The sequence below is a fragment of the Oryza glaberrima genome, chromosome 6 (assembly GCF_000147395.1).
Source record: "Oryza glaberrima chromosome 6, OglaRS2, whole genome shotgun sequence".
Classification (NCBI taxonomy): Eukaryota; Viridiplantae; Streptophyta; class Magnoliopsida; order Poales; family Poaceae; genus Oryza; species Oryza glaberrima.
In genome coordinates, this window is record NC_068331.1 from 11,598,235 (window position 1) to 11,624,199 (window position 25,965).

The window sequence follows — 25,965 nt, forward strand, 5'->3', positions numbered from 1 at the left end:
AGACCACCCCAAAACTGCCGTCACCCTAGGACGATATCCGATCGTGGTCGAGCCCACTATTCGGAACATCAAGGTCGCGGGTCCTCATCGATGGCGGCAGCTCCATCAACCTACTCTTCGCCAGCACCTTGGACGCGATGGGGATCCCACGAAGCGAGTTGACACCCACCGATCAATCCTTCCATGGAATTACTCCTCAATCATCGTCCAAGCCATTGGGCAAGATTACGTTGCCTGTGACTTTCGGCCAAGCAAATAACTTCTGAACAGAGCAAATCATCTTTGATGTCGCTGAATTTGATACAGCATGCAATGCCATCATCGGGAGAACTACACTCGCGACGTTCATGGCCGCATCTAACTACGCGTATCAAGTGCTCAAGATGCCCGGGCCGAAGGGAACAATCACTGTTCAGGGGAACACAAAGCTAGCAGTGCAATGCGACAAGCGGAGCCTCAACATGGTCGAGCACACGCCCAACCCACCCGCCACAGCTGAGCCACCCAAGAAAGTGAGCAAAACAAATAAGATGCCGAAACCAGACGGCGCAATCAAGATCGTTCCACTCTCCAGTGCCAACCCCGACAAGACCGTCAAGATCGGGGCATCACTGGACGAGAAATAGGAACTTGCGCTCATTACCTTCCTCCGCGACAATACAGACGTGTTCGCTTGGAAGCCGTCCGACATGCCGGGGGTCCCCAGGAGGTGATTGAGCACAAACTCATGGTGCGACCCAATGCCAAGCCAGTAAAACAAAAACTGCGGAGATTTGCACCAGATCAAAAACATGCCATAAGAGAAGAGCTCGACAAGCTTCTCAAAGCTGGCTTCATCAGAGAGGTACTCCATCCAGAGTGGCTAGCCAATCCAGTCATGGTGTGGAAGGCCAACGGGAAGTGGAGGATGTGTGTCGACTTCACCGACCTCAACAAGGAGTGTCCCAAGGATCACTTCCCCCTTCCTCGAATAGACCAATTGGTGGACTCAACAACTGGTTGTGAGTTGTTAAGCTTTCTTGACGCCTACTCCGGCTACCACCAAATCAGCATGGCGAAGAGGACGAGGAGAAGACAACATTCATCACACCGTTTGGTGTATTCTGTTACGTTAAAATGACGTTCGGACTGATAACCGCAGAAAACACCTTCCAACGCACGGTCCAAGGGGCACTTAACAATCAGCTTGGAAATAATGTTGAGGCCTACGCCGATGACATTGTAGTCAAGACCAAGACAAGCGACTCATTGATTGACGATCTCCGGGAAACGTTCGACAACCTCCGACGATATCGCCTCATGCTCAATCCAGAGAAGTGCACGTTCGGAGTACCATCGGGCAAGCTGCTCGGGTTCCTCGTCTCCGGAAGAGGGATCGAAGCAAATCCCGAGAAGATCAAGGCAATCGAGAACATAAAGTCGCCCACAAGACTCAAGGAAGTCCAGAAGCTGACTGGATGCATGGCGGCACTGAGTAGGTTCGTCGCTAGGATGGGAGAACGAGTACAAACTTTCTTCGCTCTGCTGAAGAAACAAGATAAATTTGTATGGACACAGGAAGCCAAAGAGGCGTTCATTGCTCTCAAGCGCTACCTGTCAAATCTCCCTGTACGTGTTGCTCCCCAACCTAATGAAGAATTATTCCTCTATATCGCCGCCACGCCATATTCTGTGAGTACTGTCATTGTTGTCGAGAGAGAGAAGGTGCAAAGACCAGTCTACTACGTCAGCGAAGCTCTCCACAGATCCAAAAACTGCTCTGTGCAGTAATCATGACATCAAGAAAGCTACGCCACTGCTTCCAAGCCCACAGGGTCATAGTTGTTTCCTCCTTTCCTCTTGGTGAAGTCGTGAGAAACAAAGACGTTGTCAGCCACATTGCAAAATGGATAGTCGAGCTAAGCCAGTTTGATGTCCACTTTGTGCCACGAATAGCCATCAAGTCCCAGGTTCTCGCCGACTTCGTAGCTGACTGGACTATGCCTCAAAACAGGTCGAACAGTCAAACCGAAGATGAAACATGGACAATGGCGTTCGACGGCGCACTCAACAGCCAAGGAGCAGGGGCAGGGTTCATCTTGACATCACCTTCAGGAGATCAGTTCAAGCATGCAATTCACCTCAACTTCAGGGCAACCAACAACACAGCCGAGTACGAAGGACTACTCGCTGGGATAAGAGCAGCAGCCGCACTAGGAGTCAAACGACTAATCATGAAAGGAGATTCCGAACTAGTCGCGAACCAAGTGCACAAAGACTACAAGTGCTCTAGCCCCGAGTTATCCAAGTACCTCGCAGAAGTTAGGAAGCTGGAAAAAAGGTTTGACGGGATCGAAGTCCGACACGTATATTGCAAGGACAACATCGAACCCGACGACCTAGCACGGCGTACGTCCAGACGAGAGCCACTTGTCGCATCCTGATTTTCGTTTTAGGATTTATAAATTATTTAATAAATTATTATTAGAATTTATATTAAATGTTCATTAATTTACAAGTGAAGTTAAATGTGGGAAATAAAATTTCCTAAATATTAAGCATGGATGGATTTAATTTTTATTAAATTCTCCATGGTTAATTATACTCTCTGGAATTTTCTCGGATTTTTCGGAGCTCAATTCCTAATTTTAATCATACAAAGAACATTTCAGTAATTACCCACATATTAAATTAATCATTAAATGGTCTGATTATAATCTTGTTAAGTACTTTGAGTGTCCAAGTATTTTCAGGATTTTTCTTGAAATTATTTGAGCATTGGAAGTATTTTTAACAATTCAAAGATCATTTCAGTGATTATTTTAATTGGAAAAAGTTTTAAATCTTCCCCTAAGCCGTGGGCTGATTCCAGCCCATCTCCCTCCTTTGTGTGCACGGCTGTGCAGCCCAAATCGGCCCAGCCGAGCTCCTTCTTCTCTTTCTTTCTTTGCTTTGTTTTCAGCCAGCCCAAGACGGAAAGTCTACTTTCTCTCCCTATCGCTACAGTATCGTCTTCAACCTCTGGCAGCCGACCTGAGACCGAATTGGCTCGGTTTTTCCCCTCCAAATCCGACCTTTTCTCTTGTGTTTTCCTAAAATTAGTTGAGGGGAAATTATCTCCTCCTTATCCTCTTTCTTTCCCCTAAAGTTTCAGAGATCAATTTTGCCCAGATAAACCGAATCGAATTTGTTCTCGAGTTTATCTCTCCACCTAACCCTCGGATTTTTCTGGCTCAAATCCTTTCGTTTTGAGTTCGATCTCTCTCACCCATGCCTATATAAAGCATCCCCTAGTCGTCCTCTTTCGTTTGCCCCCAAGTCCCGAGCTCTACCGTTGCCCGTAGCACTGCCACCGCGTAGCCCTAGTCGCCGCCGTCGTTGTCGCCGCGCCGCGCCGCTGCTGTGGTCGTCGCCACCGCCTTCCGTCGCCACCGTCGGGTTCGTCAGGAGGAGTAGCACCCCGGCCGCCCCTTTGCAGCCGCCGAAGACCGCCGGAGCGCCGCCGTCGACGTTGAGCCGAACCGTGCCGCCTTGGGACCTCGTCGCTGGCCGTCGTTTGTCGTCGTTCGTCGTTGTTCTTTACACCGGTGAGTTCACGTCGTCGTCCTCTTCGTGTTGGTGTCTTCGGATAGAACAACCGAGCTCTCTATCGCCGGCGGAGTTGTGGTCCAGTGCCATGGCTGCGATGATGTCGTCGTGACATCATAAATCTTTTTTTTAGTTTTTCTGTATTAGATGAAATCTGATTAAACTTTGGAAATTCATAACTAAATCATCGTAACTCGGATTCAAGTGGTTCAAGTTGCTAAATTCATGTAAAATCGAGATCTACATATTAAAAATATCTACATGTACTGTTTTGTTGATTTTATTTATTTGTTTTAGTTTCCGACGTTCCGGAGGAGAGCGTTTACGTTGAGGAAGGTTTAGAAGCGTTTGAGGAAGCTCAAGGCAAGTCACACAGATCCCAAACACAATCCTTTGAGCATGTTGATCCTATATTTAAATTCTCTATTTTATTTCAATTGTGTATTTATTTTCGAATGTCACCGGGTGATGTGAACCTATTCCTTTGTTACGGCCAATTTGCATTGATTACTCTATTCCCTGATACTTTGGGTAACAAATTGATGAGCTTGAATTATATTGGTTTGGTTCAACTAAAAGCTATATATATATATATGCCTCTGGTTATATTTATAGAGGGGGTGATTATGATCCAGGAATGGTGCACTGTGGTGAGTTGTGTTGTGCAGAGGATATTGTCACAGCCTCTATTCGGGTACTTTCCAGTATCGCGACGCATGGTAGACATGATGTTGAGGCTGTGTCTTGTGGGTACAGTGATACACCTCTGGCTAGAGTAAAACAATTCGAATAGCCGTGCCCGCGGTCATGGGCGGGTTGAGTAATGTTTTTCGTGATTAGTCTCACACCTCTCACAATAATTATTGATGTTATAATTGGTAATAATTTGCTTAGCTCCTGGTTTGGAGTTAGATCTGTGCAGCCGGGTTTGGTTGTTCAGAATGGTTAGGCTTGAGCAGCATGGGTGTGCTGTTCAGTGTTGATTAAAATTGATGATTACTCTACTGTTTTACTATTCTTAAATATTTGCTAAATGCTGCTTTTGCAAATGAGCCTATATTATGCTATCCTTTGGTATCCTTGTACACTTGCATATTTGCTGTGTGGCTTGTTGAGTATGTCATATGCTCACCTTGCAATAATCAATCAACCTCAGTTGAAGAAAAAGGATCCAGAAGGAGAAGACGTTTGGCTTATACCCAAGTTGAGCTGCCTGTGGGAGTGGAGCTAAAGCCATCGCTAGACCGTTAATTCCGCTGCTGTTTTCTTTTCTTTTGTAAGTATGTAACGATGTTATTATGATGGATTTGTATATTAAATTGTCAGTTTGTGTACCTCGGCTGATTCCTGGACGAGGGTCTTATGCACAAATAAGTTCGGAAATTACTAGTGAGTTTCCGGGCGTGACACCACTCAAACCTGGCACTTTCCTAGACATCCTGACAAAGCCATCGGTGAAAGAGGCAAACGGCGAAGATAGCACAGTCGTCCCCGACATTAGCTTGGGGGCTACAGAGGCAGAACACGTTGTCGCCGACATCGAGACCACAGAAGACTGGCGAACCCCACTCATCAAATTCCTAAGTAGCGACGAGTTGCCCGAAGACGATGCGGAGGCCGAGAAAATAACCCGTCAAGCCAAAATCTACTATATGATCGGCAACGATCTATACAAGAAGGCGTCAAACGGGGTACTCCTCAAATGCGTCTCGTCCGACGACGGAAAACATCTCCTTATCGACATACACGAAGGGATCTGTGGGTCACACGCTGTCGGTCGCACATTGGTCGGAAAAGCTTTTCGACAAGGGTTTTTTTGGCTGACTGCACTCAAAGAAGCTTGCGACATGGTACAGCGGTTCGAAGGCTGTCAATTTCACACTAAACACGCAAAGCTACCAGCGGAAGCGCTCCAGACTATCCCTCTTACTTGGCCGTTCTCGTGCTAGGGGCTCGACATACTCGGACCATTCCCACGAGGACAGGGCGGCTACAGGTTCCTATTCGTGGCAATCGACAAGTTCACCAAGTGGATCGAAGCGACACCCACGGGGGAAATCAAGGCCGACAACGCTATCAAATTCATTAAAGGGATATTCTGCAGATATGGATTGCCTCACCGCATTATAACTGACAACGGCTCCCAGTTCATCAGTGCCGACTTACAGGATTACTGTATTGGATTGGGAGTCAAGATCTGCTTCGTCTCGGTTTCTCACCCTCAGAGCAATGGACAGCTTGAGAGGGCAAACGGCATAGTACTACAAGGAATCAAGACCCGTGTCTACGACAGACTGATGTCACATGACAAGAAGTGGGTCGAAGAACTTCTCTCTGTAGTATGGGCGGTGCGTACCACACCGACAACGTCCAACAAGGAGACACCTTTCTTCCTCATGTACGGCTCAGAAGCCATGCTCCCCACGGAGCTACGGCATCAAAGTACACGAGTACAGAAGTACTCCAACGAGGATCAGGAGGAGCAGCGAAACGACAGCGTGAATCTACTCGAGGAACATCGAGAAAGAGTTGCTGTCAGAGCAGCCAGCTACCAACAGGCCCTTTGCTGATACCACGAGAAGCGCATAAGAGCACGCACACTTTCAATCAGCGACTACGTCCTCCGACGGGTTCAAAGCCAAGCAGGGCGTAACAAGCTCTCACCCAAATGGGAAGGACTGTACACGATCACGCAAGTTTTGCGGCCAGGTGCATTCAAGATTGTAGATGGCGATGGTCGCGAGTTAGTAAATTCTTGGAACATTGATCAATTACGTAAATTCTATGTATAAATCAATAGTATCCATACTTGTAAGACATCTTACAAATTCAATAAAGTTCATTTTCAGGTAAAGATCACAATCAAAGTGTTTCTTCCCGATGATCCCTTACCACGATGACACCTAGCGTTGAAACCTAGCGTAGGAACAACAAAGACCGGATCCGAATTTTCTATCTGAAGATAAAACCACCTCGCCTGCCATTTGCTACGAGAAGAGGGGCACTGGAAGGGGATGTATCACGACTTCAGGCCATCCCGAAGCCGGAAGCCGACGCATCCGGACACCTTTTCAAGTTACATCCAGCGCAACTCATAGTAGAAGTGGAAGAGATCAAGAAAGGGCTCTACCCCAATGTAGGCCTCACAAAGATAAGAGAAAATGCTAAGGAAGGCGATGGAATTGGGGTTCAGATGGAGCAAAGAAAGACCGTAGAAATTCAAGACGAGAAGAAGAAACTCGGAGGGCGGAGAAAGAAAACCGCAAAGAATATAGTCCTCAACCGCAACCATGCGGCCTAGGACAGGTTCGAGTTCAATACCTCCTGGTTCTCTCTCCATAGTCCCGCGGCCAGGGAGAGCACCATCCTCCTGCAGCTTCTTTAGGGACGCGCTGGTGGAAGTGGACTTGTCGAGATCCATTGCCGCCGGAGATCACCGGAGAAGGGACCGAGACGAGCAAGCTAGGGTTTTTTGCGGGAGCGAAGAAGACGAGGAGTGCTTGGAGGCTAGAAAGTTTTTCGCAGCAGGCGGACTTCAAAATGGATCCCCAAAACTCCCTTAAATAGACGCACTACTGACGGTACGAATTCCAGGGAAAGGAGAGAGATGGCCGCCGGAAATTTCAGGGTCCGTTACGCGCAGCAGTTTTTGGACTTCAATTTAAATTCACTCATGACCGTTGAACTTCGCATGGCGTTGTCGATTACTCCTTGTCTCTACGGTTCTCACACCGAGATCGACCAGTCGAGAACGACAACGACCTCGACATCAGAAGTCGCGATCGGTTACATGAGTTCATTTAAGCAGAAGTCGGGGGCTACTGTCAGGGTTACGGATAAGGTATACCCTCTACCCTTGTATATACGTCCTGCACTGATATGGTATACCTGCGCGTATATGGATGTCTCCTGTACACGTTAAGGAAATTCATCATGGAGTCCACAGATGGAAGGACTCCTACTCGGACAAAATTGGGTTGTTACTGTATCGTGTGGGGTCCGATGTCTCCGAGTTCTACTTGGAGACCAACTGATCGGGGTGATCTAGTCGAACCAACTCGACTACGGTCTTGTCGGTATCGTCGAGTTCTGCTATTCCCTTTGTAATATGTGGTTTCCACTATATAATCCCATATCAACTGGATTAGGGCTATTACCTATCAAGGGGCCTGAACTAGTATAATCCTTGTTTCCTGTTTGCTTGATGTCGTACTACGTAGATCCTTGTACCAGCGTACCCCAATACCCTCTATATCCGGTCTACGGGTATCCACCGTCGACACATTACTACTCTACTTCCCTGTGCATCATGGCTTGTTATGTAGCTGCAAAGATTCCTTGCATTTGCAAGAGATTTAAATCTGTTCTTTGGCTTTCTGATGTCCAACTCAGTTTTGCAGCTACCAATGTTGTAATAAAAATTTAAATCCTCAACCGCTGTATTTTCGTATGACATGTTACTGTTTGCCAGAGATGAAGATCATTTGACAGATTTCTATCAAGACATTTTATAGAACTAACACTGATGAAATGCACTCGTGCCAACACCAAATGTTCCATTGCTAAATAAGTGAAAAGTTCAGCCGAAAAGTATGGTCAGTAGTCCTACAATAAATACTCCCAAATTTTAAATATACTCCCTCCACTTATTTAATATTTTACGTAGATGTTCAAATATTCGATATAACAGGGTGTAAAATTTTAGGGTGGACAAAATCTTTACCACTCTGGTGGAAACGATACTGTTGCTAAAAAATTTTCCTTCACATTTCCTTCACAGTTCTCATCGCAGAAACGGAAAGGACGCTATGGTGTCGAGCGTATCATCGGTCGCAGTTTGGGGCAGCGTCCACAGCCTGGCCTGGTCGACCTGATCCATCCCCCCCCACCCCCCCCCCCCCCCCCCCCCCCCCCCCCCCCCCAACCCCACCAAAAATCATCATCGCTTCCGACGAAACAGGTCGGCTCGTCTCTCCTCGGCGGCGAAGGAAAAAAAAAAACGCGCGTCGCCGCCGCCGCTCGCCGCGAAGCTTCGTCCTCCCCCGGCCGCCGCTCGCCGTCGGCTCGGGCCTGACCGCCCTTAACGCCGCCCGCTGGTCGTCGCGAGGAACCGGGAACCCTAGATCGCTCCGCTCTCTTCCAGCGCCCCCCCCCCCCCGCCGCAACCTCTCCTCCTCTCTCCTCTCCAATCTGTGCAGGGCCGGAGGTAGGGTAGGGCTCTCGCCTGCTCTCGCGCGCGGCGCGGCGCGGGGGCGAGCGGGCCCGTGGGCACGGTGGGGGACGGCGCACGGCCGGGTCTGGAGGGGGAGCGGCCGACGCGTCCGACCTCGTTCCATTCGATTCCGTCTCGATTCGGGTCGGATTGGAGGTATTACATCTTCTCTCTTAGCCTTCCCCTCCTCCGAATTTGATTGATTGATTCATTTGCTCCTATTTGATGCGTGGTCTGGTACTAACTACAGTTTGTTTCCAATAAAAATTGGGGGATTCAGCTGAAACCCCGTGTTAGGTCTGCCCCTGCCTGGAATCCCTGGATGCTAGCTGCTGCTGCTGCTGTGCTCTTGTTTGTTGATGGTTCATGTAATTCTCCCCTTCCTCCTGTAATGTTTGGAAGGGTTTAGGGTAATAGGAAAGAGGAGTTTGTAAGATAGACTCGGGAAAAGATTGAATTTTACGTTGTAAAGAAGGTTAAAAGCAAGTGAAATAATAAATTTCTGAGCTAGCTAGTAAGAGGCAGCAGAATTCCTGTGAGGCTTATTGTAGACCTGTCTCTATGGCGAAGAGTAACAATGGTAATGGCTACCTCGGTGTGACTGAGCCAATCTCATTGAGTGGCCCAACTGAGAAGGATGTTGTCCGCACGCAGGAGGTTGAGAAGGTAGGAGTTTGGATGGCTAGTCGATAAGTGACTTTGACAATTTCTTGTTTGATCACTATGTTTGTAATGGTATTGTGATTTTGATTCTGATCAGTGTCTTGCTGACGCCGGCCTGTATGAAAGCCAAGAGGAAGCTGTCTCACGAGAAGAGGTTTTAGGCAAACTGGACCAGGTTGAGCATATGTCCTTTGTGTGCTTTTCTGATTGTACTTTGTGTAGGTGATGTGCAATTATTAGTAACCCTTGTCTTTGGCAGATTGTCAAGGCTTGGATTAAGAAGGCAACTCGAGCTAGTGGTTTTGGCGACCAATTTGTGCAAGAAGCAAACGCAAAGATTTTTACTTTTGGCTCATACCGACTAGGGGTACTTTGCACCTCATGCATATTTTATTCAGATTGTAAAAGATCGTGTTCAATTAATATAGCCATTACCTTTTGTGTTATATGGTTTGATGCTGTTTAATAGAAAAGTGTCCTGCATTAAAATATAGGATAACTATCCTTTTGCTTTCTTGTTTTGTCTGACATTGCCATTAGATATCAGTATGATTGGATGCACATACATCTGTTCGTTTTGGTTCACTGATAGGTACACTGTTTTGCTGCATGCATATGAAGGTTCAAATTTAGCAATACCTGAGACATTCTTGCTTGTTGGCAGTTTTTGTTGGTTTGGTACCCATCTATGCCAAGAGTTGTGAACATTGTTCCTTGGTATTTTCCTAGGTTCATGGCCCTGGTGCAGATATTGATACGCTTTGTGTGGGTCCAAGGCATGCAACTCGAACTGTAAGAGGAACTGCTGTGGATTTCGTGGAATTTTGAGTGCATTGCATAGTTTGCTTTATAAAATGCACTTCTTTTGCAGGAATACTTTTTCCAGGCTCTTTATGATATGCTAGTTGATATGCCAGAGGTCACAGAGTTACATCCAGTGCCAGATGCTCATGTTCCTGTTTTGAAATTCAAACTTAATGGGGTCTCTATTGATCTTTTATATGCTAATCTTACACATGTTGTTATTCCTGAGGTAAGTTCTGTTTTATATCTTTCTTAGTGTAACAGGCAGTAGTCTGGGGTTTCTTGCATGCTACATAACTACATTGACTGTATGGAAGTGCTCACTTCTTATATTTATCCATTTTATATCTTATGATGTAATACAATATTACACTTATGAATGTTTTTTATGGCACTTCCTTTTAACATTGGTTGCTCCATCATTTTCTTATAAGCATCCCTAATAATGCTACATCATTTCATTGCAGGACCTGGATCTTTCGCATGACTCTATATTGCACAACGTTGACGAACAAACTGTCCGAAGTCTTAATGGATGCCGAGTTACTGATAAAATTCTACGATTGGTTCCAAATATTCTGGTTTGCACCTCCTGCATTGTCTATTTTTCAGATGATATGCTAAATGCTCTTTGGTGGATACGGAATGATGGCCGTTTATTCGCTTCAGTAAGTAACTTTGCATGACCCATTCTTTCCAAATGCAGACTTTCCGGACAACCTTGAGATTCATGAGATTTTGGGCAAAACGCCGTGGAGTCTACTCAAATGTATGACCTGGACTTTTGTCTGTTCATGCAATATTACATTCCATGTGTATCTGATCAACAGTTGTTCGCATATTTATTATTTGTGGGCTCGTGGCCTATGCATAGACATAATGTGTGCGTATGTGCGTGTGCGTGTGCGTGTGTGTGTGGATTTTTTTTTGTTTTACATGTTGTCTTAACGAAAGTTAATGTCTCTTTCCAGGTTATAGGGTTTCTTGGTGGTATAAACTGGGCACTTCTTGTTGCTCGTATATGTCAACTATACCCAAATGCATCACCAAGCATGTTGATATCTCGTTTTTTCAAAGTCTACAGCAAGTGGAAGTGGCCTAATCCTGTTATGCTTTGCCATATTGAAGAGGGTTCTCTTGGTCTTCTTGTGTGGGACCCAAGGAGAAATTTTAGAGACAGGGGTCATCATATGCCTATAATTACACCTGCTTATCCTAGTATGAATTCTAGCTATAATGTATCTATCAGTACTAGGCATGTGATGGTCCAAGAATTCACACGAGCTTCTGATATCTGTCAGGTACATCTCATTGCAGAGTTGTTTTTATTTTAGTAGTAAACATGAATTGCTGCTAACTGGTAGAGGAGCCTTACTGCTGGTCAATCATTTTGATCTGTTGGATAACCAAAGGTGCAAAATAGCATAAATTTTTTTTCTGATGCATCAGTCCTAAATTCATAATTCTGAAAGGCAAACTGACAAGTCTAAGATACAGTGCCCGCTACTTTATATAATGAGAGCATTTGACCATGTTTCTAAAAGAAAAAAACACAAAGCATCTGAAATACTTATGGTCAAGAAAACATGGTTTTCAAAATGCATCTTTGACAACTAATTTCTCCTATGAATATTTGTAAAACCTGACAAATTTGTGATACTTGGAAGCTATTTGAGAAAAATCTAGACACGATTTTCATGAATCAAATCTAAATATTTAAAAACATATTGATGTTCAAAGTTTTAAAAGTTTGAGTCAGATGTCTGAAACAACATGTTTTCTTGGCCAGAGAGAGTACTTGTCGGAGGATTCATACCTTTTCTAAATGTTGTGATATATTTGCAGCAAACAGTACTTTTTTAAATGATCATCGCTGCAAATAAATTTCATGTTTGCATTTAATGTCTGTTTGATTACTTATTGTAGGCAATAGACGAAAGGAAAGCAGACTGGGATGCTTTGTTTGAGCCATATCCATTTTTTGAATCGTATAGAAATTATCTAAAGATTGAGATCACAGCAAGAAATGAAGATGACCTCAGGAATTGGAAAGGTTGGGTAGAATCCCGGCTTCGTACGCTTGTATTAAAGGTGATGTACTGAAACATTTCTTTCTTTTAAGAAAGTAAGCTGTATTGTAATGTACCTTTATTTGCTTTTATTCAGATTGAACGATTTACACGTGAGATGCTCCTCTCACATCCTAATCCTAGAGATTTCATCGACAGCTCCAGGCCATTGCATTGTTTTTACTTTATGGGTCTCTGGAAAAAACAAATCAGCCAAGCTCAAGAAGCTGAGCAGTATGACATTAGAGCAATTGTGAATGAATTTAAAAGCAATATCCATGCATATCAACACTGGAGAGAAGGAATGGAAATTGAAGTTTCCCATGTAAAAAGAAAAGATATCCCATCATTTGTTTTTCCTGGTGGAATCCGTCCTTCTCGCCCATCAAGAACAGTTGGCAAGGAAGCTCGGGCTGTTTCAAGAAGTAATATTTCAGCTAATGTTCAAGAAAGAAATGTTCCAAGCATGGCCCAGCCTATGCCATATAAGAGTAGTGAAGTAAACAAAATTCCGTCAGATCCTCATGGTGGCTATCAGTCGCAAGAAAGAAATAATGCAGTGGTCTCTAGTTTGCCCTGTGAAGAAACTGGCCATATGTTCAATGGGTATGCAAATCTCCATACAGAATCTGTTGAGCTGGAACACTTGAGAAGCTACAAGGGAAGTACATCTGTTCCTGAGAACCATGTTGTGCATGATTTAGTCAAGCCACCAGAGAGCATGCCACCTAACTCAATCCATGTTTATCCAAGTCCAACAAATGGATTGGGCCATCTTTTAGATAGTTCTTGTAAAAAACCAGCAGACATCATTGTAAATAAAACCACAAATTTCTCTTCAGCTGTCCTAGCAGTACCTGATGAACTTGATGAGCTGGATTCTCATCAAGTGAAGGTAAATCAGAAAGATTTAACTGCAGTAGATCAAGGATTATCTTTGGAGCATAAAGTTGGAAGTAATGGGGGCAAAGCAGGAACCACAGGTTCACCTGACAACAATCATCTGAAGCGTAAAGCTGAGGAAGAGCTTGAGGTCTGTTCCCTCACATCTGAATTACTTCTTTAGGCTGCAATTATATATTATGTTTTACGCATTTTACTATAGTGGCTTATGATTTAACTTTATATTTTATTCTAACCTGCATTTTAATACATTTTTTTTGTAGAAATATGCCATATATACTTGGGTAAATGATGAATGCTTTTTTACTTTTTTAATAAGATGTTACCTGTGATTCCTAATGCTGCTCTATTAGAATTGATTGCTCTATATCAATTGTTTGCAAACTTCCTATTCCAGGAAAGCATTTTTTTTTCTTATTTACTTTACTTCACGGCGCATCATGGTTGATTGTACTGTCTTTATGCTTTTACTGTGTCCGGTTTCTTACTTGCCGTTTGACATGGACTCCAATGCACATATTTGCCCAATACTACATAAAAGCTATTAAAAACATAATGAAATAAACCATTTCTTATTACAAATTAGTATTAAAAAAATATAATGATATGAAATCATTCTTCATTACAAATAAAAGTGCCATACTCACATGACAAACCTTAAGATTTGCCATTACTTTGGTGAAAGTTTTAATGTTTGGTTGCTTGTATTCACATATCTATGAGAATAGGAGGGATGAAGTAATATGGTGCTTTTCTTTTCTTAGAATGTTAATGTGTTTTGTTTTTCTAATAGAACAGAACTGTTGTTTAAGTGCCTTTTTTGCATGTTAAGACTGCTTTAGTTTTAGTTAGGCTGTACATGTAATCTATTCGAAACTTTTAACTTTGTAGCTTAGTCATGTTTTTCTTAATGGTACATTACAATGCATTTGTATTTATTTGAATTTTCATTCCACAACTTTATATATATATATATATATATAATGTATGGCTGTATCCATAGTAAGTAACAATTTTCATGAGCAGACAATTTAAAGATGGGTGTAAAAATTTATTGATTTGTACACTGTATTCCTCTCTTCTGTTGTCTTGTAAGAAAGCAGTGTTGATCAATTACATAACAGATTATTTGTCAAGCTATGTATACAAGTAGAAGAAAGGCCTATCATGTGTCTTCTATGGCATGTTGTTTCGATCTTTATACTGGAAAACATCTATTGTATTTCTGGAAATGCTTTTTGGCTGGTAGGCGTCAATGATGGCTCCTGTTTTACATTCTTATTACACTGAATAAGTTCTCTTGGTTTTTTTTTTCCCATGTTGATTAACTGCGACAGCTATAATGAAGGCTTTTCTGTTTTACATTCTTACACTGTAAATTCTCTTTTTTTTTTCATGTCGATTAACTGCTACTGTTATATTACACATTTAAATGTTAATGCTGGTTTTGTTCATTTGTTTGAAATTAGCCACTTGAGCTTGCTGCCCCACTAGTTCGCCCTCCTGCACCAACGTCCACGACCCAGAGGAGGCCCTTGAGGTACTTCTTACTGCACAGTTTAATAGTCCATATATTCCTCATTTAAATGCAGTGCAATTTCTAATGAATCTGTACATTTGATGGTTCTGATTCTTTTTGTCAATTCCTACCTGTAATATATTGTTCTGAGAACAAATTGTTTTTTCAAGACTGAGATTGTCAACTGTGGTGCAACCCAAACCTGCTGAAGGAACTTCATGAATCGAGTTGCTTGGAGACATGGAGATTATTCTCTTCAAGGGAGGGAGGCCGCCTCAAGCTATCCGGTCCTGTAGAGCTGTGTAACGGTAGCAGGAAAAAGGCACTGAAATGTCTAATAGAGCAACATGTAAACTAAATATTGATGTAAAATCCAAAATTCCAAGTTCTAATAAAATTATCGTGTTTTGCCCCTGGGTTTTGTGTTTTTGAGTTGTATCTTGCTCTTTTTATTCGCTGAGATGGAAGTATGGAACTATGGAATGCGTGTGAACAAGAACTAGTTTTTTTTATATTGAAATGATTTTGTTCAAAGTTGTTCAACTATCATTTCAAACGGCGATAGGAGCTCTATCGCATGACAGGGGGCTTTTATAGAGAATTCTAATGGGAGCAATATGGGCCATAAAGACACTAGAAACCCAATGGCCACGGTCATTGGTGCCCTCTTTTCTATCATAATTTTATTTTCGTTGTCTATCTTAGAAGGATTTATTACATATTTTGTAATACATCTGTAGAAGGTCTGACTTTGTTGTATTAAGAAAAAGCAATTTGGATATATAGTTATTCTATACTCATATAGAAAGTTATCGAGTAGAAAGTTTTTGCTTAGAAAGTTCAATACTCGTGCGAATTTTTTGCATAGAACGGTCAATAGTCATTTGTAAAATTTCTATGTAGAAAGTTCATTGTTGTTATACAAAATTTACATGTAGATACGTTCACTAGGGCTAGAAAATGCATAGGCACACCGGTGGGCTTGGAATATGTTTTCGTGCACATGGGTTATCATTTGTACTAGCCAAAATCCGGAACCGTACACGTGGCGGCGTGGGTTTGGATATATGTGCATTAGAGAGAAGAAGAAGCATGCAAACAGACCGATTAGGGCACAAAGGCACCACGAACGCCCACATATCAGTGCCACCCATTTGAAATGGTTATAGATCCTCAAGTAACCATTTCATCCGGTTATATCCGGCCCAGTCTTCGAAGATGCTTATGGAGATAGGGTTTACGTGCGTGCGTATGTTTATAGGGGTGAGTGCGCGTGCATTGTGAGTGTCTGTGTTGTACTTTGTATTTGTCAGAAAAAAAAAAAGGTGGACCGTGCGAGTTAAATAACCATTTGAAATGGCGGCGGCAGTATTACTTTGTTGAAATAATATCAGCGCATGGAAGTTCACTTTTCTTTTATAAATAAACAAATGGAAGGCCCGTTCAAATTAGTGTTGAACCATTTAGTTTGTTACCAAATATTGGTGTCTAGAAAATTTTGGCAACAATATATTAATCTTTGCTACCAAAATTTAATAATATTGTTAACTTACTAAAATGCTAACAACAATCTAAACAAACATACCCCAAATATTAATAAAAGAAAACCCATTTACTCAGTACCGTTTGCCGCAAAGCCTAAACGAGAAAGATGGGCGTCCAAACTCCAAAGCCTAAACGCATGAAGTAAGTCTACTTTCTCTCCCTCATATTTTGGACCTGCCGCAAAACCGGGTATAACATATCTCCCATTTTTAAAAGCCAGTGCAAATAGACATCTTTAGTTGTTAGCGAAGCGGTTTGTACTGGCATGACACATTGACCACTGTCGACTCGCTGAGTCAGCAGATGGAACCCACGTGCCAATGAGTTCTCCTCATCTTTATCCTCACCCCTTTCTCTCTCTTTCTCTTCTCTTCCCTCTCCCTCCCGCTGCATTTGCTACCAGATCTTCCTCACCGCTAGCCACGCACGGCATCCACTCTGTCGCAATCGACACACACTTCCACCACAGCCACCTACCATTGCCACCTTTCCATTTCCGCCTTGCCATCACCATGGCCGTCATTGGCCTCCACGGCTAGCCGCTTGTTCGCCGAGATCCGCCTGCAGTTGCTCGATCTACGCATGTACCCAAGCTCCGCCCACCGCAACCGTCACCTCCTCGACGTTGTTTGCAGCCTATTTAACACCATACAAGAGGAGGCTGGTGTCGGTGCTTGCCGTCGGCGTGAGTCGTAACGCGGTGGCTTGAGAGGAGACAAAGATCACTTACATATAGGACCCACTGTATATTTTATTTATTCTTGCTAATTGGTATGCCACATACGACAAAACCCCTCTCAAAACCGTTGCGAGAGTCAAAATAAAAATTAAATTTTGTTAGTCAAGGGAGACACTATTTTGAGGTTAGGGGACATCACATACGACCCATAGCAAAAAATGAGGGAGACAGTATAGACTTATTCCTAAACGCATCCATTGCACGAGGCCCGGCCCAACGCCCAGCCCTTACCCCACACATGGCCCGGCCCGGTGTAGTCCACGAGCGCCGCCCATATAACGACGCGATCCAACAAGAGGCTTGTGTGGTCGTAGGCTAGGGTTTCTCACGTCTCTCGCTGCCGCCGCCGCCGCCGCCGCCGCGAGAAGCCGTAGGAGGAGGAGAGAGAGGGAGGGATGGCGGAGAAGAAGCAGCGCCCCGGCGGCGCGAGGAAGGACGAGGTGGTCACCCGCGAGTACACCATCAACCTCCACAAGCGCCTCCACGGATGGTAACGGCCCCTCTCCCTCGCCCTAATGTATGCTGCTCCCGTATGGATGAATTGATGAATGAATGAATCGTAGCCGATTTGTGCGTGGGGATCATGTAGGTTTTGATTTACCATGTCTTAGTTCCGCATTTCGTTCTGCCGATCCGGTGGAACCTAGAATTGCAGTAGTACTTGTAGTAGTTTGTCTGCGTTGTGGGATTCTTGGTGAGATTGTTTCGTTCTTCTGATCACATGGAACCTAGGATTGCAGAAGTACTTGTTGCAGTAGTTTATCTGCGTCGTGGAATTCTTGGTGAGATTGTTAGCTAACCGGGTATAGTCAGGTGCCTGTCGTTGAAAACCGTGGCTGCGCACAGTTACATGCCCGGGAGATGGATTCCGCTCATCGTTACACGTGTTGCTTCTTGACGTGCTAACATGTGTTCCATTTGGGTGGTACATTTGATCTGGCTTGATGTCATTTGTGTTGGTTCATGCCTTCCAGGTTTTTGCCTTGTTACCTTCAAGTGTTTAGAGCCATGTTTTTAGGTTGTGATTCATGTGCTACGTAGGAAGGTACACTCCTGGCAGGCAGATGAGGCAAGGTTGCAACTCGTTGACTGTTCACCACTGTGTTTGAACTACGCATTTATGACTTGCATATATCACTAGTAATAGTGGCATGTTCACAGATACTGGCTTTGAAAGTAGGTGGTTGTAACGTGCACATTATTTCACTTACGGCATGTTCACTATGTGAGTATGTGACCACTTACGCAGCACAAACAATCATTTTTATCCTTATTTTAATGAACTTCCCTAATAGTGATGATGGTGCAATGATTTGATTGCTCCATATGTTCTTTTTTTCTTTGGAATTGAGAATATGCTGGCATATGCTAATCTTTGCGTTTCAAAGCTCAATATTCAAAATAGTTCTGAAGTGATTATCATACATACAAGTACCGATTCATGCTTCTATCACCTGCCGCCGTTGCTGCAATCATCAGCGTGGTGGTATTCTTGCCGACAATGTTGTCAAACCGGGTATAGTCAGGTGCCTGTCGTTGAACATCGTGGATGTGCACAGTTACATGCCTGGGAGATGGATTCCTCTCATCGTTACACGTGTTGCTTCTTGATGTGCTAACTTGTGTTCCATTTGGGTGGTACATTTTATCCGACTTGATGCCCTCATGTGGGTTCATGCCTTCCAACTTTTCACGGCGTGCCTTCAGATTTTTAGAACTATGTTTTTTTAGGTTGTGCTTTGTGCCGTGTGATGTCATATTCATGCACCATGTATGAAGGTACATTCCTGGCATGTCGATGCTTTTCATTCTTGAGCATATTTGCTGTCTCATTGTGATGACACAAGGTTGCAACTGCCTGTTCACCACTGTTTGAACTAGGCGTTTATAACTTGCACACTATATCACAAATTGAATGTTCATCACTGGAATTGGACTTGTGCAGTTATAGCCTGCACATTATGTCACTAATAATAGTGCCATGTTCACTACTTGGGGTTTGAACTTAGGTGGTTATAACATGCACATTATATCACTTATAACATTCATCATGTCACTTATGCCATGCACATTATGATCACTTGCTCAGCAGAAACAACCATTTTCATCCTTATTTTAATGAACTTTCCTTCTGAGTAATGATGATGCAATGATTTGATTGCTCCAAATGGTTTTTTTTCGTCAGAACAGGAGAATATGCTGCCATATGTTAATATCCCCCTTTCAAAGCTGGTTCAAATAGATCTGAAGTGATATCATACATACAAGTACCAGTTTCGTTAATGTCTGTAATGTACATTGTTGTGGCCTACTGGTTGATTTTACACTGTAATTCAGCATCATGTAGGCCTATACATATTCTTGTTTTGAAGTGTGTAAATTATTGTTATTAGGACACCTACATAGTTAAATAAGTAGACAGCTAACTACATAGTACTAAGATATTTGTTTAATGCAACAATCAGTAACTTACTTGTCCATACCCAATCCACAGCACCTTCAAGAAGAAGGCTCCTAATGCCATCAAGGAGATCAGGAAGTTTGCACAGAAGGCCATGGGCACCATTGACGTCAGGGTTGATGTGAAGCTCAACAAGCACATCTGGAGCAGCGGTATCCGGAGCGTTCCAAGGCGTGTCCGTGTCAGAATTGCCCGCAGGAGGAACGACGAGGAGGATGCGAAGGAGGAGCTCTACTCTCTGGTCACTGTTGCTGAGGTTCCCCCAGAGGGGTTGAAGGGCCTGGGTACCAAGCTTGTCGAGGACGATGAGTAAACATGCCTAGGTTTTGATCTTACCTGCATCAAAGCAATTTTGTGTTCACGAGTTGTTTGAACTAGAATGATCTTGATTAGTAAACTAGCAGAGGTTTTTGGTACTGAACTATGAGTTATTCAGTGCAGTTGTTTCTGGTTGCCATATTGTTGAGGTCAGGTGCTTAGTTTGATCAGTGATGTTGCTGCTCTTTAGTCAGGTATGATTTCATTGCGGCAACCAAAACCTCCGCAAAAACATCAGAACTCGAACGAATGTGGCTGTGTATGATTTCATTGTCCATGACCACTATATAGTTGTCGCAATCATCAGGAGGCCTACCACTAGAATTTTAAGTGTTCAAGTAAATTCAACTCATAACGAACATTATTAGTTCTTGCAATTTATAATGTTGAATTGTGTTGATAAAAGAGTACAGATCTATTAGATCAATGGTCGCTATTGCAAGTAATCAAGCTTCTCTTTGTTCAATTAGATTTCACAGTTCAGTCGACAACACTTCGATTAATCGGTAATATGCTAAGGAGTGCTGTCAATAGTTGAAAGAAATTCCATATTGACGTAGTATACGTATTATAAAAGACATTGAAAACAACTGAGCAAGGTTTTATTATTGGGTTAATTAGATCCATACCATTAAGCCCCAGTTTTGAGATGAAAAGAAACAATTCAAATAAAATCTCAAAAACAAAAGATGTCGAAATTCTGAGACAAAACATTTTCTCGTTGCTTTATGGGCGAACTACTGACTACTGATTCTGGGTGCGCTTTTTCTTACATACAAGATGAACGCGAAACAACACTAATTGTAGCTAATTCTAGCCAAGAACCAAGCATGAGCAAGGCTATCTCCGGCGAGGAGGCGGCGGAGAGGAGGGGCCGCCGCCGCCGCCGCGGAGCGAGTCCCAAAAGACGGGCCAGTTGCGGCGCGCCTCGTTCCAGCCGAGGAGGGAGCCCTCCCTGGCGGGGTCCCAGCTGGCGGAGACGATGCCGTAGCTGACGCCGAGCAGCGCGGCGCCGAAGAAGAGGAAGGAGACGCCGAAGGGGATCCACGTCGGCACGTCCACCTTCGCCGCCTTCTTGAGGTAGTAGAACGCCGGGAGGAACGCCACCCCGACCGCCAGCGGCGCCCCCACCGACACCCCCACCCGCCGCATCATCCGGTTCGTCACCACCTCCGGGATCGCCACGTCCCTCTCCTCTTCGTCCTCCTCCTCGCTGCCTTCCTCCTTGGACGGCGGCGGCTGTCCGCGGCGCCGCCTGCTCTTCTTCCCGGGGCGGCCGATGGTGATGACCTTGGGCTCCGCGTCCGCGTCCGCGTCGATCCGGGAGCTCTTGTTCCTGCGGGCGCGGGCGAGGAGCGGCGGGTGCGCGCGGCTGTTGCTCGGAGCGGGCGGAGGGGCGTGTGGCCGGAACGTCGGGGAGAAACGGCATGGGAGAGCGGCGGCGGCGGGCGCGCGCGCTGGACCGAGCGGCAGCTCCATGGCGACAGCCACGTTTGGGAGTCGACTAGAGAGCGCGCGTCATCTTATCTCTAACGCTGTGGATCGAGACAGACACTAGTAGTGTATGATGGTGCTGCAAAGTGCAACCCGGTTTTTTTTTTTCCCACTCATTTTTACACCAGTAAGTCGCCACGAATAAAAAAAAGTTAATACTCTATATGGAGAGAACAGCACTTTGTTTTTATCGTTTATTATATATTGGACTAGGTAAAAATAAATCTTTTCACTTTGCACCATATTTTGTGCCCAAGTTTTCATGTTAAATTTGTAAACCCATATGTAAGTGTTAGCTAACCATCTGTGGCTAAGTTGCCAAAGTTATGGCCAAGAAAAATAAAGCCACACCTTAGCCTCTTTGCCACATATTATTGTCTCTATGAAATATTGGACCAAGTTAAAGGAAAGTTTGGCATGACTAACTTGTGACCAGAACAAAACACTACACTAAATTGGTCAAACATATTTGCTATACTTGTGGCAAATTGAGGCAAACTTTGGCAGCAATCAAACACCCCCCTTATTCCTCAAAGTGCCATCCTCATTCCTTAGTCCACACCACGATGGCGAGCAGCACTTCTCCCCATGCCAATGAGGTTTTGTTCCATACGCGCGTGTGAGTGTGACTATCTTGCATCGCTCTGCAGCATAATGAGCTCGAGTGCACTTCATGTGAGACGATGTAGAGGCGGTGAACACGACGTCAAGGCCAAAACAAAAAGAGAGATGGGGTCCAAGATCAAAGTAGCGGTGAATGGGATGTAGGTTGAGCTCAAAAGTTGGGATCAAAGGGGTTGGAGCTTGAGCTTTAGGGGGTAGAGGAGTAGTTCGAGCTTGAGTCCAGATTTTCTTTCGTCCATGTTGGCCTAGTGAGTAAGCAGAGTTTGGAGATGTCCCTTTCACATTTTTATTACCACCGGGTGAACAGATCATGGGTGGGGATAGAGCTTGAGCTCGAATTACATGCCTCTCAAAGAAGGCGCTGCGGGAGGAGAAGAGTTGGCTCAAAGTGAATCATTTTTACAAATATAGATGGTTCAAAGAGAAAAATGCTAGTTTAACCCTAGACCAACATACAATTTAGGTAATAATAACTAGTCCATTATAGAATTCACTCAAAAAACATATGTAAAGATCAAATAGTGAAATTTCAAATATGAGCAAAGAGAGAATATGTAGCATATAAAAGAAATAAAAATATTCGCTTGATTTCCCCTCTGTATCAAGTTGGTGTGTAGTGGTATAAAATACTCCCTCTATGTCAATTTAATCATCACCTAAGATTTTTGAGATTTTCCCAAAATAATCATCACTAACAAAGTACCTCTAATTATTTATGCAAAGAGTACATGTGCATCGTGAAATGCCATGCATGCAACCAATCAAAGATAATTTTTATTGGTTCAACCTATGCAACACTTAAAGTGTGAATTAATTTTTGTTAGACATTAAAGTGTGAATTAATTTTTGTTAGACATGAAGCGACGGAGCACCTTATGAGGATTAATTTCAGAATGATGGATGTCTTGGTGTTTTTGGTCTTAGTACTATTTGCTTAGAGGATGATCAAATTAGGATGGAAGAAGTATTAGACAAGGGCGAATGGCCTAATTTTGCCCTATTCCTAATAGAGATAATCTAAGAAATACCATTGACAAGCGTCTAATCCAAGAAATGCCATCGACAAATGTGAGTTCTAAGAAATGACATCGTACAAACGATTTTGTTCCAAAAATACTATCGCCGTTAGGGTTCAATTCATCCCGCGTCGTTAAATACATTGTTCATCCTATAGCACTTAACGGCGCGGGATGGACGAAACCCTAACGGTGAGGGTATTTTTGGGACAAAATCATTTGTACGATGATATTTCTTGGAACTCACAATTGTCGATGGTATTTCTTGGATCTGGACGCTTGTCAATAGTATTCTTGGATTATCTCTTTTTAATATGGTTTTTGATGAAGCATGTGCACTTGGGATACAATTGTTTGGTCTAATGTTGTGTTGCCCTTAGAGGCAACTATTCCTCTGCTGGTAGGACTTAAGCTGATGAAAATATGGAGAAGCTGGGAAAACTAACTTTTTGCTTATATTATATTTTTGGATTACGCAATTAGAGCTTATCAATCTGTAAGGGAGCTTTCAATTTAGGGAGAAACTCAAAATAGGACCTATATCGTTTTCACATTATAAAGAAAATAGTGGTCTTTTAGTTTTAATATATTGATTTGTATATTTGGACCATGTCTATTACACATATTCAAAATTTTATAATTCAAATTAATTGTTGCCATATTTTTAGAGTACAAAATTTGGTACTTCAAATCTAGTTCCTCAAAAAAAAAAGTCGGTGATCGCTGCTAAATGCAAGGCTACATATTCCTTACGTAGATGGCCTTAGGCCAAAGGCCCAAATCGCAATGATAATACTCTCTCTTTCCCTAAATGTTTGACGCTGTTGACTTTTTTAAACATGTTTGACCGTTCGTCTTATTCAAAAACTTTTGTGAAATATGTAAAACTATATGTATGCATAAAAGTATATTTAACAATAAATCAAGCGATAGAAAAAAAATTAATAATTACTTAAATTTTTTGAATAAGACTAACGGTCAAACATTTTAAAAAAAGTTAACGGCGTCAAACATTTTGGGATGGAGAGAGTATCTCTCTGGGGTTATATGCTTCATCGGTTTTTGAAATATCATGTCTGCATCATGCCAAAATTATGCATATATGTTATTTGGTCGATCGGATATCACATCTTTGTCAAGCCGGAATGAGAGCTTCATAGCTGGAATGACAAATCATATACAGGGAAACATATGCATCGTTTCCATCTCTTAGCATGGCAGGAAGGATACATTTACTCTCTTAATTCGATTCGTTGCATTTTGTCACCTGTATTAGTTGCCTTTCGATGCATTTTAATTCTATATTCAGAGGCGGATCATACGCCAGGAGAAACACATCCGCATTTCTATTTTATATAATTCGATTCATTGCATCCCATTTAATCCCGTCAATCAATCATAATAAATCTCGGTACCGCCATTAGCGATTCAAAACCACAATTTTCTGCATATAAATACGACGATTTCCACCCCCGTCATCCTCCACACCAACACACACACATACACAAAGTTCAGCATTCATCAACAACAAAAAAGAACCATGTCATGGGCCTGTCCCTCCCTGCCTAACTGCCGTAAGTTCTTTATCCGAAATTACGTTATCGTAAATTGTGTGATCATTCACCGATCAGATTTGATAATGAAACAATGCTTTCGAATTATTTCATGTGTGAATCGCATTGCAGCGAATGGCAAGTCGTCGTGGCCGGAGCTGGTGGGGAAGAAGGGCAGCGAGGCGATGGCGGTGATCTTGAGGGAGAGGCCTGACATTACCAGGGCCATCCTTGTGCCGCAGGACGCCGTCATCGCCGACGACTACTGCTGCAACCGCGTCCGGATCCTCGTCGACTGCGGCGACGGCGGCGGCGACTGCGGCGACGCCAGCGTCACTGCTGTCCCGATGATCGGGTGATTCACATCGGATGCAGTGCAGTTTAGGGGGGAATTCAATCACCTGCAGTTCTAGAGGAGGAAAAATTATGCTGCGTTTATGGTTTAAAGAAGTTTTTTGAATAAAGAATTCCCCTGTTTCCTATGCTCTGCGAGCCGTTTACTTGCCATGTCTTTTTCTTTTTTTATAATGATCTGAATCTTTTGCTGGTTATCGAGTCATTCGATCTTGAACGGTTTGGATTTTTTTGAAGATCTGTGCAGCAGCGGCCACTAAGCCACAAAATGAGCAGCAGCATCAGCCGATCACTGTGATTTAATTTCTCACGGTTCCACTTAAGGGCACCTCCAACGCGCAGTTGAAAGGAGACGCTTATAAAAAAACTAACTTTTTTTTGCCACGTAAGATCAATAAAACCCTTAGTGCAGGAAGCCGCTGCTTCGTGCGGCGCCGATGCTTGGGAGGTACTTGCACAGATGTTATTGATGGAACGCGAGTGGATTCTAATCCCTTGAGAGGATATCCCCTCGTATAACTTTTTCTTCCAAATTTGATGCAAACATTTGTGAAAATTTCTAAAAAAAATTGACAATGTAGAGTATAATGATACCTACTAGTCCACCAAAATTTAAGTTCAAATTTGATCTACACATTGAGAAACAAAAAAAGACAAATTTAGATATAAACAGTACGCTACTATTTATACGTTGAATTTGTCTTTTTTATATCTCGATGTGTGAGTTGAGTTTGGACTTAAGATTTTGTGGAGTTGTATATATGTGTTGTATGAATGTTGTCAATTTTTTTCAGAATTGGACCATCAGGCTCTAAGTGCAGTGCTTAGTTTAACCATGTTTTTAAGCACCTCCCTAAGCCCTTAGCGTTGGAGGCGCCCTAACAATGACGTTTTCAATCGTCGTGCACAATATTTTGCAAATGTTGCTGAGTTCATTTAATTTTCAGCAGCATATCGTATTTCCGGACTAAACAGTCTAAAATCACAGGAACACCGAATTCTTTATGTAAGATTGTAAAATATGTGTTCGAACATGGCAAAGGAAAAAACGTAAAATATAAAATAAAGAGGTTGAGGTCGATGTAAATTTTCCTTTGTTTCTATATAGAAACCACGTTAAAGGA

General features: G+C 43.2%; 4 protein-coding genes across 4 annotated transcripts; 3 read left to right on the top strand and 1 right to left on the bottom strand.

Annotated features, from left to right (window-relative positions):
• Window positions 1–8,497: 8,497 nt before the first annotated feature.
• On the top strand, window positions 8,498–15,151 carry LOC127776596 (nuclear poly(A) polymerase 1-like). The gene is made up of 13 exons (XM_052303030.1): window positions 8,498–8,935; window positions 9,060–9,445; window positions 9,540–9,617; window positions 9,702–9,809; window positions 10,172–10,234; window positions 10,314–10,475; window positions 10,714–10,827; window positions 10,953–11,015; window positions 11,218–11,547; window positions 12,173–12,337; window positions 12,413–13,348; window positions 14,688–14,758; window positions 14,908–15,151. The coding sequence occupies exons 2-13, from the start codon at window positions 9,341–9,343 to the stop codon at window positions 14,957–14,959; spliced, it is 2,247 nt and encodes a 748-aa protein (XP_052158990.1). The 5' UTR covers window positions 8,498–8,935; window positions 9,060–9,340; the 3' UTR covers window positions 14,960–15,151.
• Window positions 15,152–17,313: 2,162 nt separating this feature from the next.
• Window positions 17,314–20,103, top strand: LOC127777186 (60S ribosomal protein L31-like). The gene is made up of 2 exons (XM_052303727.1): window positions 17,314–17,511; window positions 19,516–20,103. The coding sequence occupies exons 1-2, from the start codon at window positions 17,417–17,419 to the stop codon at window positions 19,793–19,795; spliced, it is 375 nt and encodes a 124-aa protein (XP_052159687.1). The 5' UTR covers window positions 17,314–17,416; the 3' UTR covers window positions 19,796–20,103.
• Window positions 20,104–20,450: 347 nt separating this feature from the next.
• LOC127777185 (protein PAM68, chloroplastic-like) lies at window positions 20,451–21,325 on the bottom strand. The gene has a single exon (XM_052303725.1). The coding sequence runs from the start codon at window positions 21,277–21,279 to the stop codon at window positions 20,641–20,643; it is 639 nt and encodes a 212-aa protein (XP_052159685.1). The 5' UTR covers window positions 21,280–21,325; the 3' UTR covers window positions 20,451–20,640.
• Window positions 21,326–24,427: 3,102 nt separating this feature from the next.
• Window positions 24,428–24,926, top strand: LOC127778033 (inhibitor of trypsin and hageman factor-like). The gene is made up of 2 exons (XM_052304674.1): window positions 24,428–24,508; window positions 24,620–24,926. Exons 1-2 carry the CDS (start codon window positions 24,475–24,477, stop codon window positions 24,844–24,846), a joined length of 261 nt encoding a protein of 86 aa, XP_052160634.1. The 5' UTR covers window positions 24,428–24,474; the 3' UTR covers window positions 24,847–24,926.
• Window positions 24,927–25,965: the final 1,039 nt, after the last annotated feature.